Source organism: Scyliorhinus canicula, chromosome 18 (genome assembly GCF_902713615.1).
Source record: "Scyliorhinus canicula chromosome 18, sScyCan1.1, whole genome shotgun sequence".
Lineage (NCBI taxonomy): Eukaryota > Metazoa > Chordata > Chondrichthyes > Carcharhiniformes > Scyliorhinidae > Scyliorhinus > Scyliorhinus canicula.
The window spans coordinates 30,649,960-30,667,201 of NC_052163.1; the positions used below are offsets into that span (position 1 = coordinate 30,649,960).

General features: G+C 47.1%; 1 protein-coding gene across 1 annotated transcript in view; it reads left to right on the top strand.

The window, feature by feature from the left end:
- Positions 1-17,242, top strand: part of engase (endo-beta-N-acetylglucosaminidase) — a 57,808-nt gene that overhangs the window by 26,721 nt on the left and 13,845 nt on the right. Inside the window, exon 10 of the mRNA XM_038776858.1 lies at positions 8,557-8,744. Coding sequence (XP_038632786.1) covers positions 8,557-8,744 — 188 coding nt within the window. The remainder of the gene's footprint in view (positions 1-8,556; positions 8,745-17,242) is intronic.

A 17,242-nucleotide genomic window follows, 5' to 3' on the forward strand; every position in this document is an offset into this window, starting at 1 on the left:
CATTTAGCACAGAGTGGGGCTCTAACACCACTGGGTATAAATGCTCTGTGAGCATAAATACCTATTCAGCGCTCAGCAATAAAGCCATGCTCAATTTCTGACCATTTGGAGCATCAGATGCTTTAGCACTGTAGCTAACTGAATATTCCTATTGCTTCATGTGTAAAACAATTATTATCTCTTACCCTCCTCCTTGTTCTTCCCCGTCCCTCGTATCATCACTCAAATTGGACCTGGTCACGAACAGTTACCGCGGAATTAATATCCAGGTCCAATAACAAAGTGAAGCAATCAGCACAAGATTTGAGTTTTGCTGTTTCCAGTTTTCAAGTACATTCAGACTGATCTCATTCTCCCGGCACCTTTTTATATCAAAGGCATTGCGGAGCCAGGAGGAGACGAGAGAGCGAGAAAGGGCGAGACTGAGAGCGGAGCAGGGAGGATAAAGGAGCACGAGAAAGGGCGAGACTGAGAGCGGAGCAGGGAGGATAAAAGAGGGTTAAAAAGACTGGGACTGGGAGCGTAGCCAGGAGGATAAAAGAACACGAGAAAGAGCGAGACCAAGAGTGGAGTCAGGAGGATAGAAGAACACAGGAAGGAGTGAGACCGAGAGTGAATACCGGCTTGGAGTTTGGAGCTTCTGAGGTGACGTCAGGATTCCAAAGTGATGCAGGGCAAGTGGAAGCAGCTGAGTATGGCCGAGTAAATATTTACTACTTTTATCACTTCTTCTTTGTAAGGGCTATATTCTGCAGTAATGAACACCAGGAAAGAAGGACTCTGGAGTAATTGATATTATTTGATCTTAAATATGTTTCAAAAGGTTTAATTTAAAGGGGTATGTCATGTCAGGAGAGCTCAAAGTCGTGGTGTGCTTTTCCTCTATTTTGGAAGCCGGGAACGTTTCCAGTGCTCGGGGCTAGCATGTTGCAGGAAGAGTCTCAAGCTGCAGCTCCTGAAAACCTGGGTTTCAGAGCTGGAGAGGCGGCTGTGGACAATGTGGAACAGACCAAGGAGCTGGTCATCGACTTCAGGAAGCGTAGCTTTAAGTTCCTGGAGGTCATCAGTCTGTCCTGGTCCACTCACGTAGATGCAACAGTCAAGAAAGCCCAACAACGTCTCTACTTCCTACGGAAGCTAAAGAAATTCAACATGTCTGCATCGACTCACAAACGTCTACAGATATGCCACGGGGAGCATCCTATCCGGCTGCATCACAGCTTGGTATGGCAACTGCTCGGTCCAAGATCGCAAGAAACTGCGGAGTGTGGTGAACTCAGCCCAATGTATCACACAAGCTTGCCACCCTCACATTGATTCTGTATCCACCTCCCGCAGCCTCAGGAAGGCAGACAGCATTACCAGTGACCCCCCCAGGCTTTGCCCCCTACCAGACATTTCCATAGGAACAGCTTCTTCCCCACAGCGATTAGACTCTCCCTCGGACTGATCTGTTCCCTGTAAGAACACTATTCACGACAGCATATGCTGCTCTTGCTCATGTATTGTTTGTTTGGCCCTTGTTCCGCATTGTAACCAATCGCTGTTTGTTGATGTACCATTTGTCAATGTACTATGTCGACTATTCTTTTGTCTACTATGTACATACTGTGTATGTTGCCTTGGCTGCAAAAAATACTTTTCACTGTGCACTTCGGTACATGTGACAATTAATATCAATCAATCAATAATGGAAAGCACATAGAGAGAGGTGGTTACACTGCAGGCTAAGATTCCATAGGCAGGAAGGGGAATGGGTGACTACCAGGCAGAGCAAGAGGACCAGGCAGGCAGTGCGGGAATCTCTTGTGGCCATTCCGATGCAAAATAGATATACCGCTTTGGATACTGTTGGGGGGCGGGAATGACCACTGAGGGGACAGCAGCAACAGTCAAATCCATTGCATCGTGGTTGGCTCTGCTGCACAGGGGACAAATATAAAGTGCAGGAATGCAATAGTTATGGGGATTCAATTGTAAAGGGGAATAGATGGGCATTTCTGTGGCCGCAAATAAGACTCCAGGATGGTTGTTGCCTCCCTAGTTAAGGATGTCTCAGAGTGGCTACAGGATATTCTGGAAGTGGCAGGTGAACAGCTAGTAGTTGTGGTACACATTGGTACAAACAACATAGGTTAAAAAAGGAATGAAGTTCTAAAAGCAGAATATAGGGAGTTAGGAAGTAAAGTAGGACCTCAAAGGTAGTCACCTCAGGATTATTACCAGTGTCACGCGCTAGTTAGAGCAGAAATAACAGGAAATATCTGATGAATATGTGAAGAGATTGTGCAAGGGGGAGGGTTTCCGATTCCTAGGACATTGGGACTGGTTCTGCGGGAGGTGGGACAAACAGGATGGGTTACACCTGGGCATGATCGGGATTGATGTCCCAGGGAGAGTATTTGCGAGAGTGGTTGGAGAGGGTTAAAATTAAAATAGCAGGGGGATGGGAACCCATGCAAGGAGTCACAGGAGGAAGAAACATGGCCAAGAACAAAAGACAGAAGAGCATAAGAAAAGTGATGGGCAGAGGAAACAAGGGCCAGAATCAAACAATGCCACAGTGCAAAATAGTGGGAATGGAACAAGGAATGTTAAAAAAACCAGCCTTACGATTTTGTGTCTGAATGTGCAGAGCATTTGCAACAAAGTGGATGAATTAATTGCGCACATAGATGTAAATGGGTATGCTAAGGTTGGGATTGTGGAGACATGGTTGCAGGGTGGCCAGGGATAGGAACTAAACATCTAGAGGTATTCCAGTATTTAGGATAGACAAAAAAATGTAAAAGGTGGTGGGGTTGCATTGCTGGTTAAAGTGGAAATTAGCACAATAGTGAGGAAGAATATTTGCTCCGACATTGTGGAATCTGGATGCGTAGAGCTGGGCCATAAAACATTAGTGGGGGGTTGTATATTGACCCCCAAACTGTAGTGATGATGTTGGGGATGGCATTAAACAGGAAATTAGAGAAGGATGCAATAAAGGAACATCTGTAATCATGCGTGACTTTAATCTGCACATATGGATGGGCAAATCAAATTAGTAACAATACAACGGAGGAGGAATTCCTGGAGTGTATACTGAATACTATCTGAGGGTATTATGTAATGAGAAAGGAATAATTGGCAATCTAGTTGTACAAGGCCCCTTGGGGTTGAGCAACCATAATATGATCGAATTCCTCATCAAAATGGAGCGTGACCTGGTTGATTCTGAGACTAGGATCCTGAATCCAAATAAAGGAATCTACAATAGTATGAGGTGCGAGTTGGTTATGATGGATTAGAGAACATTACTTAAAGTGACAACAGTGGATAGGCAATGGCGTCTGGTTCTTGGGTGAACTGCAAAAATTGTTCATTCCTATCTGGCACAAAAATAAAACTGGAAAGGTGGCCAAACCATGGTCTACAAGGGAAATTAGAGATAGTATTAGATCCAAGGAATATGCATACAAATTGGCCAGTAAAAACAGTAGACCTAAAGATTGGGAGCAGTTTAGAATTCAGCAAAGAAGGACAAAGGGATTGATTAAAAAGGGGAAAATAGAGTATGAAAGTAAGCTTGCAGGAGCCATAAAACTGACTGTAGAAGCTTCTATGGGTATGTGAAGAGAAAAAGATTGGTGGAGACAAATGTCCATTTAAAATGGGGAACAAAGAAATGGCTGATCAAATAAATACATGCTTTAGTCTGTCTTCACAAAGGAGGGCACTAATAATATACCAGAAACATTGGGGAACACAGGGTTAGTGAGAGGGAGAAACTGTAGGAAATCCTTATTAATAGGGTTATAGTGTTGGGAAAATGTATGAGATTGAAGGCCGACAGCACGGTAGCATGGTGGTTAGCATAAATGCTTCACAGCTCCAGGGTCCCAGGTTCAATTCCCGGCTGGGTCACTGTCTGTGCGGAGTCTGCACGTCCTCCCCGTGTGTGCGTGGGTTTCCTCCGGGTGCTCCGGTTTCCTCCCACAGTCCAAAGATGTGCGGGTTAGGTGGATTGGCCATGCTAAATTGCCCTTAGTGTCCTAAAAAATAAGGTTGGGGGGGGTTGTTGGGTTACTGGTATAGGATGGATATGTTGGGTTGTAGGGTGATCATTGCTCGGCACAACATCGAGGGCCGAAGGGCCTGTTCTGTGCTGTACTGTTCTTTAAAAAAAAAAATCTCTAGGGCCTGATAATCAACATCCTGAAGTACTTACGGAAGTGGTCCTACAAATAGTGGATACATTGGTGGTCATCTTCCAAGATTCTATAAACTCTGGAACAGTTCCTACAAATGAGGATATCGTAGAATCATAGAATTTACAGTGCAGAAGGAGGCTATTCGGCCCATCGTGTCTGCACTGGCTCTTGGAAAGAGCACCCAACTTAAGCCCACAACTCAACCCTATCCATGTAACCCAGTAACCTCAGCTAATCATTTTTTTTGGACACTTAAGGGGAATTAGGCATGGCCAATCCACCTAACCCTCCACATCTTTGGACTGTGTGAGGAAACCGGAGCACCCGGAAGAAACCCACATAGACACGTGGAGAACGTGCAGACTGCGCACAGACAGTGACCCAAGCCGGGAATCGAACCTGGCACCCTGGAGCTGTGAAGCAACTGTGCTAACCAGTGTGCCACCGTGCTGCCCACTAATGTAATGCCACTATTTTAGAAAGGAGGCAAAGAAAAAAAACAAGGAATTATAGACCAATCAGCCTGACGTTGATAGTGGGAAGTGCATTATAAAATATTTTATAGCAGAGTATTTGGAAAACAGTGGCAGGATCAGGCAGAGTCAGCATGGATTGACGAAATGGAAGTCATGTTTGACAAATCTAATGAAATTCTTTGAGGATGTAACTAGTAGAGTTGACAAGGGGGAGTTGATGGATGTGCTTTATTTCAACTTTCAGAAGGCTTTTGTCAAGGTCGCATATGTGATTTGCGTGTAAAATTTTAGCGCGTGGGACTGGGGGTATTGCATTGAGATGGATAGAAAACTGGTTGGCAGACAGGAAACAAAGAATAGGAATAAACATGTCTACTTCCAAATGGCAGACAGTGACTAATGGGGTTTGGCAGGGATCAGTGCTGGGATCCCAGCTCTTCGCAATGTATATTAATGGTTTAGATGAGGGAAATAAATGTAATATCACCAAATTTGCAGATGATACAACGCTGGGTGGGAGGGTGAGCTCTTGAGGAGAATGGGCTGTGAGGACGATGCAGAGATGCTTCAGTGTGATTTGGACAAGTTGGGTGGGCAAGTGCATGGCAAATGCAGTATACTGTGGATGAATGTGAAGTTTTCCACAAAAATAGGAAGGCTGATTATTATCTGAATGGCTATGGATTGAGAGGGGAATGTGCAACGAGACCTGGGTGCACTCGTATGCCAGTTGCTGAAAATAAGCATGTAGGTGCAGCAGGCGGTGAAGAAGGCAAATGGTATGTTAGCCTTCAGAGTGAGAGGATTCAAGTACAGGAGCAGGGACGTCTTGCTGCAATTGTACAGGAGCTTGGTGAGACCTGTTATGGGCCAGGGTTTAGAAAACTCCAAAATGTATCATGGAGTTCACCTGATCTACAATGTTTATTGAATTTGGCTAGGATGAGCACAAGAGCCTGCCTTTCAGGTATTATTCAATAGAGTTCTTAGGCGCTTTTAATCAAGAACAAGCTTTATTCTACAAATGTAGTTAACGTTTGTATAAACACAAAGCAAGAATTTTTATCAACCATAAACATTTTTTTTCTTTTTCTTTTTTAAAATAAATTTAGAGTACCCAATTCATTTTTTTTTCCAATTAAGGGGCAATTTAGCGTAGCCAATCCACCTAGCCTGCACATCTTTGGGTTGCGGGGGTGAAACCAATGCAAACACGGGGAGAATGTGCAAACTCCACACGGACAGTGACCCGGAGCCGGGATCGAATCTGGGACCTCGGCGTCGTGAGGCATCAGGGCTAACCCACTGCGCCATCGTGCTGCTCCATCAACTACAAACATAAAGACCCCAAACAGCTAAAGTCATCTATGTATAACCTTTAATGAATTCCCCCTTAACTGTTCCAATTCAATAACAAAATCCAAGAATGCACACGGCATTCTTACTGGTATAAGGCTGTTATTGATACTTTGTTCCCCTTTTCAAACAGCAGGTTTTAATTCCTTCCAGAAAGTAATTATCTCTTTTAAGTTAGCAAGCAGTCTGGAAACAGCTTTTATAATGAATATAGAGAGACACTTCTTTTAACCAGTGCAGTTCAAAATCAGTCCAAACTCAAAGCGAAAGTAGAAACTCACAGAACCACAGCCCAGCTCCACCCACACAATGACACAAAGTGAGTAAGCACGGTAGCATAGTGGTTAGCAATACGGCTTCACAGCACCAAGGTCGCAGGTTCGATTACCGCTTGGGTCACTATCTGTACAGAGTCTGCACGTTCTTCCCGTGTCTGTGTGGGTTTCCTCCGGGTGCTCCGGTTTCCCCCCACAGTCCAAAGATGTGCAGGTTAGGTGGATTGGCCATGCTAAATTGCCCTTGGGTTAGATGGGGTTGCTGGTTTACGGGGATCGGGTGGAGGTGCGGGCTTAAGTAGGGTGCTATTTCCAAGAGCCGGTGCAGACTCGATGGGCCAAATGGCCTCCTTCTGCACTGTAAAATTCTATGATAAAATTCTATGACATCACTGAAACCTTGTGATAAGACAAAAAAATTCTTAAAGAGAGACTCCCATGACAGACACCACTTGGAATATTGTGTGCAGTTTTAGCTTCTTTATCTGAGGAATTATGTTCTTGTTGAAAAGGGAGTGCAGCGACTGTTTACCATACTGATTCCCTGCATGAAGTAACTGACGTATGAGGAGAGATTGAGTCGGTTAGGATTTTATTCACTGGAGTTCAGAAGAATATGGGGGTATCTTATAGAAACCTATAACATTCTAACAGGACTAGACAGGGTAGATCAGGAAAGATGTTCTCGATGGCAGGAGAATCCAGAACCAGCGGTCACAGTCTAAGGCTATGGGATGAACTTTATTAGAGTCGGGCCCACTGGCTGGGGTGGGGTGTGATGTGATGTTGTTAGGAATTCCCTGGGGGTTGATTATCTGGGGAATGGAGGGTCTGCAGTTTGGGGGGGGGACCCCCATGTTGGGCTTGATCTGGGTGTTTAAAATAGTTACGCTGAAGTAAATTAGAAATGGTTTCACCTCTTCAAACTCTTTCAGAGTGACGATTAATGTAAAACTGGCAGAACCGACAATTGCTGCTTCACTCTTTACCTGGGAACTTCTGAGAGGGATTCCTCAGCACACCTTCGGGGTACCCCCCCCCCCCCCCCCCCCCCCCAATCCAACGCCAGGGAGCCAGGAAGTTACAGGCCTCCAATCCTCGAGCTTGGATAACATAATAAAGGATCAGTGCAAAGAATTGGAACCCTGAGGCCACAAGCTTGTAGTTCTCAGTCCTCGCTCCCTATCATTTTTTGTACATATGTTCACTTCAGACACTCTCAAAAATGGAGTGGTTCCAGTGCTGCGAAACAATATCTGAGTAATTCAATAACCGAGATCTGAGCAACTGAATTCTTCTCTACGTCGCTAACTCTGATGTTTGATGCACTGAATTTGCTCAGTTTTGTGGCCTGATTTTGACCTTCAGACAGCATCATGTGAGAAGAATAACCTTTAAGCAGCTACAGTCTCCAGCTCAGTGGCACCACTCTCACCTTTCGGGTAGAAAGTTGTGGATTCAAAATCCACTCCAGAGGCTTAAACACAGTAATCTAGGCTGCCACTCAATGTATTACTTACTGCACAAGTCAGACGAAACATTAAAGCCTTCTGTCCTCTCCAGTGGATGTTTAACCATCATGTGGCATCACCTCAAAGAAGAGGAGTGGATCTCTCCCTCATGTCTTGGTCAGCCAATGTCGCTAAAGTGGATCATCTGCTCAAGGAGAAAGTGCCTTGTGCTTTGCTGTGCTCAGAATAGTGGGCGACATGGTAGCACCGTGGTTAGCACTGTTGCTTCGCCACGCCAGGTAATTTGGACATTCTGAATTCTCCCGCTGTGTACCCGAACAGGCACTGGAATGTGGTGACAAGGGGCTTTTCACAGTACCTTCATTGCAGTGTTGATGTAAGCCTACTTGTGACAATAAAGATTATTATTCGTGGTTGCCATTTTTGTTTGCACTACAACAGTGATTTCTCGTCGGATATATTTAGTTGGCTGCAAAGTGCATCGAGACACTCTGAGCTGGTGAAAGGCGCTATACAAGTTCAATGTTGAACTTTTTTTATGGCACGTGTCATGGATACGTTCTTGGAAATTCAGGATTTTGATATTGTTGATTAATCCATTGGAGAATGGGTCCATACTCCGAGATGGCTGGAAATGCAGCAAGTTGATCATTTATAATATCTTCCATTCTGGGTGCCATCAGTGGAAATTGAAATCTGCCTAACATTTCCTGCCAGTTGTCTGCAGCGTGTTTGTGAATCCAGCTCCTGTTAATTACCAGCACTGTGGTGTTGCTTCCTGCAGGTGGAAGCTCCTGGAAATTGGTTTAACCTCAGCGCACAGGAAATTCAGCCTTTGTTTTCAGACCAGCAGCTGGATCCAGCCAGTAGTTGCGTGAAGACCCACGGCTGTTCAGAAGATGCCTGGAATGGGGGATGCTGCCTGCTGATTGAGGGGTTAGTCCCTGCTACCAGATCAAATGTGTCCGTGAGGTCAGTGTGTGTGTATAAGTATTTATTATATTCTTCATTCTTTAACCCCCCCCCCATTCAATGTGGCTTATCCTCGTGTCATCCCAATGTTTTCGGGGACATCTTGTAAACTGCTGGGGCACCATTCAGCCAGAGTTATAGCGCTGCTAGTTTCTGTCACTCAACAATTACTTTTTTAAAAACCAAACCCAGTTTCCTTTGTAAAATGCACCAAGTGTCCTTGAGCATTCATTCTGCCAATACTAACTTCCCCATAACTCGAACAAAATTATTGGATTTTCACCTAATTTAATGACAGTAACAGATTGAAGCTCTGTTTATCATTGCACACATTTCTAACTATCTCTCATTTTTCTTGTAACTTCGCCAGTATAATATCTATCTTAAAATGGTTAGTGCTTTGGAGGAGCAACCTGACAAAAATGTTACATGGATGGGCCTGCTTCATCGACAGTTTATAGCCGCGGAGAGCTGTATCTCAGTTCTTTTCTTCCTTTGTTATTAATTACATTTGAGGGTTTGCTATGGAATTGGAAATCGTTAGACAAAGGGGACAAGGGAGTGAGAGAAGAGTTCCCAAGTGACTTAATAATATGGATGATCTTCTCGTATTCAGAATCCATTTTGTTTGCTCTATTACCTTGTTTCTGCTCTTGCCACAGTACCAGAACAGCGCTTATCAAAGTCCCAAATGATAACCACTGTAGAATCCGCAATTCTACCACATATTCGTGTTGTCAGTAAGACCTCCTATTTCTGCCTCCCGAACATTGCCCATCACTGCCCTGATTCGACTCCTCTGCCGCTGAGTCCTTCATCCACGCTTTTGTTACCTCCAGGCTTGGCTGTTTGAAGGCACTCCTGACCGGCCTCCCACACTCGACCCACTCTAAGCTTGAAGTTATCCTAAACTCTGCTGTCAAATCTTATTCACCCGTCCACACCAGCTCCAAGTTTCAAAATTCTCATCCACATTTCATGTTGGCGCCAGGGCCATCAGAGGGGGGGGGGTGGGTGGGGGTGTCGGGTGATGTGGGGTCATGGGTGGGGATTCAGCTGGTGCCAGGTCCCTGAGGGAGACTGTGTCCTGGCGGCCGTTGGGGTACACCACATAGGCGTACTGCAGGTTTGCATGCAGCAGCTGTACCCTCTCGACCAAGGGTCTGCCTTGTGGAGCCGCATGTGTTTGCGGAGGAGGACGGGTCCCAGAGCTGCCAGCCACGTTGGGAGCGAAACCCCGGAGGTGGACATCCTAGGGAAGGCAAGGAGACATTCATGGGGAGGTTTCAGTAGTTGCAGTGCAAAGTAGCGATCGGATGGAGTGGAGCGCATCGAGGAGGACCTCCTGCCAGCGGGGGACTGGGAGATTTTTAGACCATAGTGCCAGCAGGACAGCCTTCCAGACCGTCCCGTTCTCCCTCTCCACCTGTCCGTTTCCCTGTGGGTTGTTGCTGGTCATCCTGCTCGAGGCGATGCCCTTGCTGAGCAGGAACTGATGCAGCTCATCACTCATAAAGGAGGATCCCCGGTCACTGTGGACGTAAGCGGGGAAACCGAACAGGGCGAAGATGGTGTTGAGCGCTTTAATAACCGTGGCAGACGTCATATTGGGGCATGGGATGGCGAAGGGGAATCTGGAGTATTCATGGACCATGTTCAGGAAGTACGTGTTTCGGTCGGTGGAGGGGAGGAGCCCTTTGAAGTCCATGCTGAGGCGTTCAAAGGGATGGGAGGCCTTCACCAGGTCGCTCGGTCTGGCTGATAGAAGTGCGGCTTGCACTCAGCGCAGACCTGGCATTCTCTGGTGATAGCCCTGACCCCCGCAATGGAGTGGGGCAGGTTGCGGGCCTTTGCGAAGTGAAAGAAAAGGGTGACCCCTGGGTGACGGAGGCCATCATGTAGGGCCCGGAGTCGGTCCACTTGTGCGCTGGCACATGTACCTCGGGATAGTGCATCGGGTGGCTCGTTGAGCTTCCCGGGGCGATAGAATATCTCGTAAGTGTAGGTGGAGAGCTCGATCCTCCACCTCAAGATTTTATCATTTTTGATCTTGCCCCGCTAGATATTATTAAACATGAAGGCAACCGATTGTTGGTCAGCGAGGAGAGTGAATCTCCTGCCGGCCAGGTAATGCCGGCAATGCCGCACAGCTTCTACGATGGCTTGGGCCTCCTTTCGACAGAGGAGTGCCGAATTTCGGAGGCATGGAGGGTGCGGGAAAAGAATGCCACAGGTCTGCCTGCCTGGTTGAGGGTGGCGTCCAGAGCGACGTCCGATGCATCGCTTTCAACCTGAAAAAGGAGGGTCTCGTCGACCGCGTGCATCCTGGCCTTGGCGATGTCGGCCTTGATGCGGTTGAAGGCCTGGTGGGCCTCAGCTGTCAGGGGGAAAACTGTGGAGTGGATGAATGGGCGGGCCTTGTCCTCGTAGTTCGGGACCCACTGGGCATAATAGGAGAAAAACCCCAGGCATCGTTTCAGGGCCTTGGGGCAGTGGGGGAGTGGGAGTTCCATGAGGGGGCGCATGCGGTCAGGGACGGACCCTAGAACTCCATTTTGCACAACATAGCCAAGGATGGCTAAGCGGTTAGTGCTGAACACGCACTTCTTGTTATATGTGAAGTTCAGGTGTTTGGCGGTGTGGAGAAATTTGAAAAGGTTAGCGATGTGGTCCTGCTGGACGTGGCCGAAGATGGTGACGTTATCTAGCTACGGGAAGGTGACCCACAGCCCGTACCGGTCAACCATTCGGTCCATCTCCCATTGGAAGACCGACACCCCGTTAGTGACGCCGAAGGGAACCCTAAGGAAGTGGTAAAGGCGGCCGTCAAACGCAGTGTATTGGCGGTCCACCTTGCGGATGGGGAGCTGGTGGTAGGCAGATTTCTGGTCCACTGTCGAAAAGACCCGGTACTGTGCAATCTGATTGACCATATCAGATATGCGTGGGAGCTGCGTGTACCGATTTATGGTCTGACTGTAGTCAATGACCATCCTCTGTTTCTCCCCAGTCTCCAGAGGCTGGAGACGGGTTTGCAATCCGGGGTGAGGTTTGCAAACAGGGAAGGTGGGTCGACCTTAAGGGTCGTGAGGCTGCATACGGTGAGGGGTGGTAGGGGTCCGCCGAATGTTAGAGTTAGGCTTTGGAGGTTGCACTGTAAGTCCAGGCCGAGTAACAGGGCAGCGCAGAGGTTGGGGAGGACGTAGAGCCGGAAGTTGCTGAACTCTACACCCTGGACGGTGAGGGTGACGATGACGATGCAGTACCCCCGGATTTCCACGGAATGGGATCCGGAGGCCAGGGAGATTCTCTGGGTAATGGGGTGTACCGCGAGGGAGCAACACCTTACCGTGGAGCGGTGGATGAAGCTTTCCGTGCTCCCGGAGTCAAGAAGGCAGGATGTCTTGTGCCCATTGACTTTCACCGTCGTCGTCGCGGTTGCGAGGTTGTGCGGCCGGGACTGGTCGAGCGTGATGGAGGCGTGTTGCGGTTAGTATAGGTAGGTCCCAGGCTGGTCGGCGGTGGTAGAAGGCGATGAACGACCCGATGAAGTCCCAGACGAGCAGGGGTCCTGAGGCGCCGTCCAAAATGGCGCCGAAGATGGCAGCGCCCACCGGGCGCACATGGCGGGCGTCGTTAAAGATGGCGGCACCCATGGGCTGCACGTGTTCTGCTGGGAGGACGACCGCGGCGCCCACGGGCCGCACTTGGTCTGCGGGGATGAAAATGGCGGCGCCCGCGGGTCGCATGTGGCGGGTGCAGGAACACTGGGCCGATGTACAGCAGCGATCGACCGGGCCTGGCACACAGCAGCGAAATGTCCCTTCTTTCCGCAGGCCTTGCAGGTTGCACTCCGCGCTGGGCAGCGTTGTCGGGGGTGCCTTGTCTGCCCGCAGAAATAGCATTTGGGCCCCCCGGGGTTGGTTGGCTGCCGCGCGGCGCACGCTTGGGGTTGGCTGAGGCGCCCGCTAGTGGGGCCCACTATGTCCATGAGGGTGCTGTGCGGTCGGAGGGGTGTGCCGTGTGGTCGGGGGTGAACGACTATACGTTACGGGAGGCTACCGTCAGTGAGTTCGCGAGTTGCCTGGTCGCCACGAGGTCGAGCGTACCCCCTTCTAATAGGCGCTGGCGGATGTTCGCCGACTGCATGCCCGTAACGAAAGCGGCCCTGATTCAGAGTTCTGTATGTTCCACGGCCAAAACTGCCTGGCAATCGCTGTTCCTCACCAGGATGTGCAGGCATGCTAGAAATCATCTAATGACTCATCGGGGAGTTGCTGCCTCGTGGATAGGGGGTGCCTGGCGTAGAGTTTGTTGACCGGCCGGATATAGTGTCCTTTCAGAAGCTCCATAGCTTCAGGGTAAGTGGGCGCATCCCGGATAAGGGGAAAAACCTCGGAGCTCACTCATGAGTACAGGATCTGAAGCATCTGTGCATCCGAGGGCTGTTCAGTCGCTGATCTGAGGTAGCTTTCGAAGAAAGCTAGCCAGTGGTCGAAGGCCGACGCGGCGTTGTCTGCTTGAGGGTGCAGCTGCAGGCGATCTGGCTTGATGCGTAGTTCCATCGCTGTAATATCTCTGCTGAATAAATTGAGGCACTATCAATTATGACGAGACGAGAGGAGAGTAATCAAGGCTTTATTAAGCAGAGATGTGTAGCCTCCTGCAGCTGTAACAGAAATGGTAGCAGCTCGGTGTGCACACACGTTTATACTCCGCCTACTGGGCGGAACCGGCAGGCAGGGATCTACCCCCGTACCTGTAGTACAGGAGCCATACCGTATTACCTCTAATACACATATTATACAAACAGTGGTGACTACCACAACCTCCCCAATTTTAACTGCAGCACCATTGATGGTTGTGCCTTCAGATGCCTAAGCTTTGTAATTCTCTCTGTAAACCTCTGCACTTCTCCAACCCGCTTTCCTCCTTTTAAGATGCCCCCAACATCCTCCCTCTTTTACCAAGCTTGGCCCACCTGCCCTGATATTTCCTTCTGTAGCTCGGTGCCATACTTTGTTTTATAATGCCTCTGAAATGCTTTGGGGGCATTCATTATGACATTAAAAGGTGCAAGATAAATACTAGTTGTTGTTGTTTTGAAGCGATGTTATCAGTCTCATTGTGGGATCTTAAACTCTCAGCTCTGATTGATCTTGGAAATCGGGGAATGGCTGAAGTCAGGCCTTTGAGAGGACAGGGGCTCACATGGCTGGGTTTTGGTTTTGATGTTGATGTGACAGTTTTGGAGCCCGCAGCTAGCTGAAACCAGGCCGATACATGACCTGCTTTTTGTCAGTTCACCAGCCCACGTCTCACTGGACCACTGGGTTCAGGCTTCAATGTGAGATCTGTCTCTAATAAAACCAGTCCTCACAGATGCCTGGTCCCAAGTAATTTGGTTATTAGTAAAAGCTTTTGGATGTTAATCATGTTAGATTATTTTTATTTCATATATCTGATATATTAGAACAGTACAGCACAGAACAGGCCCTTCGGCCCTTATATCTCCCACTCTGAATTCTTTGGTTATTGCGAATCTTATATTTTTCTTTTAGTAATCTTAATTAATAGTTTCTTGAGCAAAGTTACGGGGTCTGTGACTGTATTATTTTGCCCTTTAGTTGGAAGGGTTTGAGAGTGTGCATTGAGATTCTCTTTTAGCATGTATCTCAGCAATAAAAAGACTTCAGTATTGACCCTTATTACCTAAACTAGCTTCTGCATAGCCATGTTTTGGTTTATAGGGAGTGAGGACTTGCCTATTGTGTTGGGTATGAGAAAGCTTAAGTTATAACAGGTTGCTCTAAATTACTTTGAACTGGCAACCACTTACCTGCACAAGACTGGCCTGCCCCACAGTATAAATCATGAAAGAACAGAATTCATACTGACTAGTTTGATTGCAGCTGCTCTGTGAATAAAATGGTGTGTTGACCTAGGATAGGTTATTCTCTTCATAGAATCATAGAATCCCTACAGTGTAGAAGGAGGCCATTTGGCCCCTCAAGTCTGCCCTGACCCTCTGAAAGAGCACCTACCTAGACCCACTCCCCCATCCCATCCTATCTCATCCCCTTAACCTGACCTACACATCCCTGGACACTAAGGCAATTTAGCATGGCCAATCCACCTAACGTGCACATCGTTCAATTTGCTTCATTATATATTGATCAATTCCAAATTGTACACGTTACATTTTCAATTTGTATATTGTGTCCAATGTAGTGAAATTCCCAAACTGGCTGCCACGCTGTAATTTGTCAACAAATCATGTGACACATGAATTTGTTGCCAATGGATCAATCCATGTTAAGTGGACTAGATTGCCACTTGCACCATATTTTGTGAGCTGGATTCACTGTTGCTCAACAATGTCTTCAAATATTGTATTCCTCTAAGTAGAGTTGTGTGCTTTTATTCACACTGGATGTATAATCTTCCTTTTTTCAGACTCCAACTACTTTTTAAGAAATGTCATCATAAATTGGATGCACATCGGCCACTTTTCTTCGTCCAAATAAGGAAGGCTAATTTGTTAGTGACAATCACAGGCAGGTTCTGAAGATGGTACATAATTACTGTTGTCTTTATGTATTAACATTTCCTCCGTTTCATTAAATACAGAACACCGTTACTGATGCATTTCCAACTGACTTATTAAAACAGAAAAAGGAATTCCAGTCCTTTTCTTTAAAGTAATATTATGGGTTCTGTGGTGTTATTTGTTAGCATGGCAGCTCCCTGGAATTTCAGCTTCATGATCCAGCATGAGTAACCTAGAGAGGTTGGTTAAACATCTTTAGCTGCAGGGCAGCACGGTGGCGCACTGCAGTCTCACGACGCCGAGGTCCTAGGTTCGATTCCGGCTCTGGGTCACTATCCGTAAGGAGTTTGCACATACCTCCCGTGTTTGCGTGGTTTTGCCCCCAGAACCCAAAGATGTGCAGGGTAGGTGGATTGACCACGTTAAATTGCCCCTTAATTGGAAAATAAATGAATTGGGTACTCTAAATTTATATTAAAAAAAGCATCTTTAGCTGTGAAGCCATCTGAGGTTACAGCATTTTCAAGAAAGTGCTATCCAATTTCATTGGGATTAGAGAGCTTCCCTCCTTCAGTGGAAAAACTGGTTTTGAGTTGTTAACAAGTGGACCTGTGTTGAAGATTCTATTGAATCTAAAATTCAGACTTTTCCCCTGTTCGATGGGAGAGGAAGGAAGATCAGTATTTTATGATTCTTCCAATGTAAGGTTTGTGTAAATTGTATCTTTGGGAACAAAATATGTTAGAATTTTTAAAAACCCATGTATTCCGAGACAGAACTGTCCCTTATTTTCTGCGATGGTCTCATATCTAGGGCCACTGATCCACGTCCCGAGTTGAATACAGACCTGGCAAGGGTGAAGGGGCTGAATGTATGGTTGCTAAAGGTGAGAGAGTAAGTTATGAAGACGATAGAAAGAGTCTGAAAGGGGTGTAAATAGGATGAGTGGATGGGCAAAAATCTGGCAGATGGAATTTAACGTGGAAAAATGTGACTTTGACCTCTTTGGCAATGCTGAGAGAGATTACAGAATTCTGAGGTACAGAGGGATCTAGGTATACTGGTACATGAATCACAAAATGTTGGTATGCAGATACAGCAAGCGATTCAGAAGGCAATTGGAAAGTTGTTGTTTATTGCAAGAGGAACGTAATATGAAAGTGAAGATGTTTTGCTACAGTTGCATAGAGACCACGTCTGGAGCACTGTGTATAGTTTTGACCTCCTTAATTGCCTTGGATCAATTCCAAGAAAGTCCACTAGGCTTGATTCCTGGGATGAAAGGGATTATCTTTATGAAGAAAGGTTGGACGGGTTGGACCTGTATGTGTTGGAGTTTAGAAGGGTGAGAGGTGATCTTGGGGTCCTGAAGCTACTTGACAGGGCGGATACTGAAAGGGTGTTTCCTCTCGTGAGGGAATCTGGAACTGGTCGGCCTGTTTAAAATTTACGGTCTCCCATTTAAGATTTGAGGTGAGGAGACATTTTTTTTCTGAGGGTTTTGAGTCAGTGCAATTGTTTTCGCCAGAGAGCCGTTGGGGTAGGATCATTGAATATTTTTTAAGGCTGAGTTGGATAGACTTTTTGATAGACAAGAGAATCAATAGGAAGGAGGCAGGAAAATGGTGTTGAGATCTCAGCCAGAATCGATCATGATCTTATCAAATGCGGAGCAGGCCTGAAAGGCCGAATGGGGTGTAATTCGTATGTTCATGGGTAACCGTTTCCAGCTTCAGACATGAGGTGAACGGGCGCACTGCTGCAGCACGCCAGTTATTGAAGGTGGAAAATTGCCCACCTTCTGGATGCAGCAGGTGGGTCTGGGTGTGAGAAGTGAGGACAGCCTGGAAGCAGGCCTCACGAAAATCCACAACCCCACCAAAAAAGAGAATTCCTCAGCTGTTTTTGGAGCAGCTAATATCTTTCCTTTGAAGCATTGATGAATACA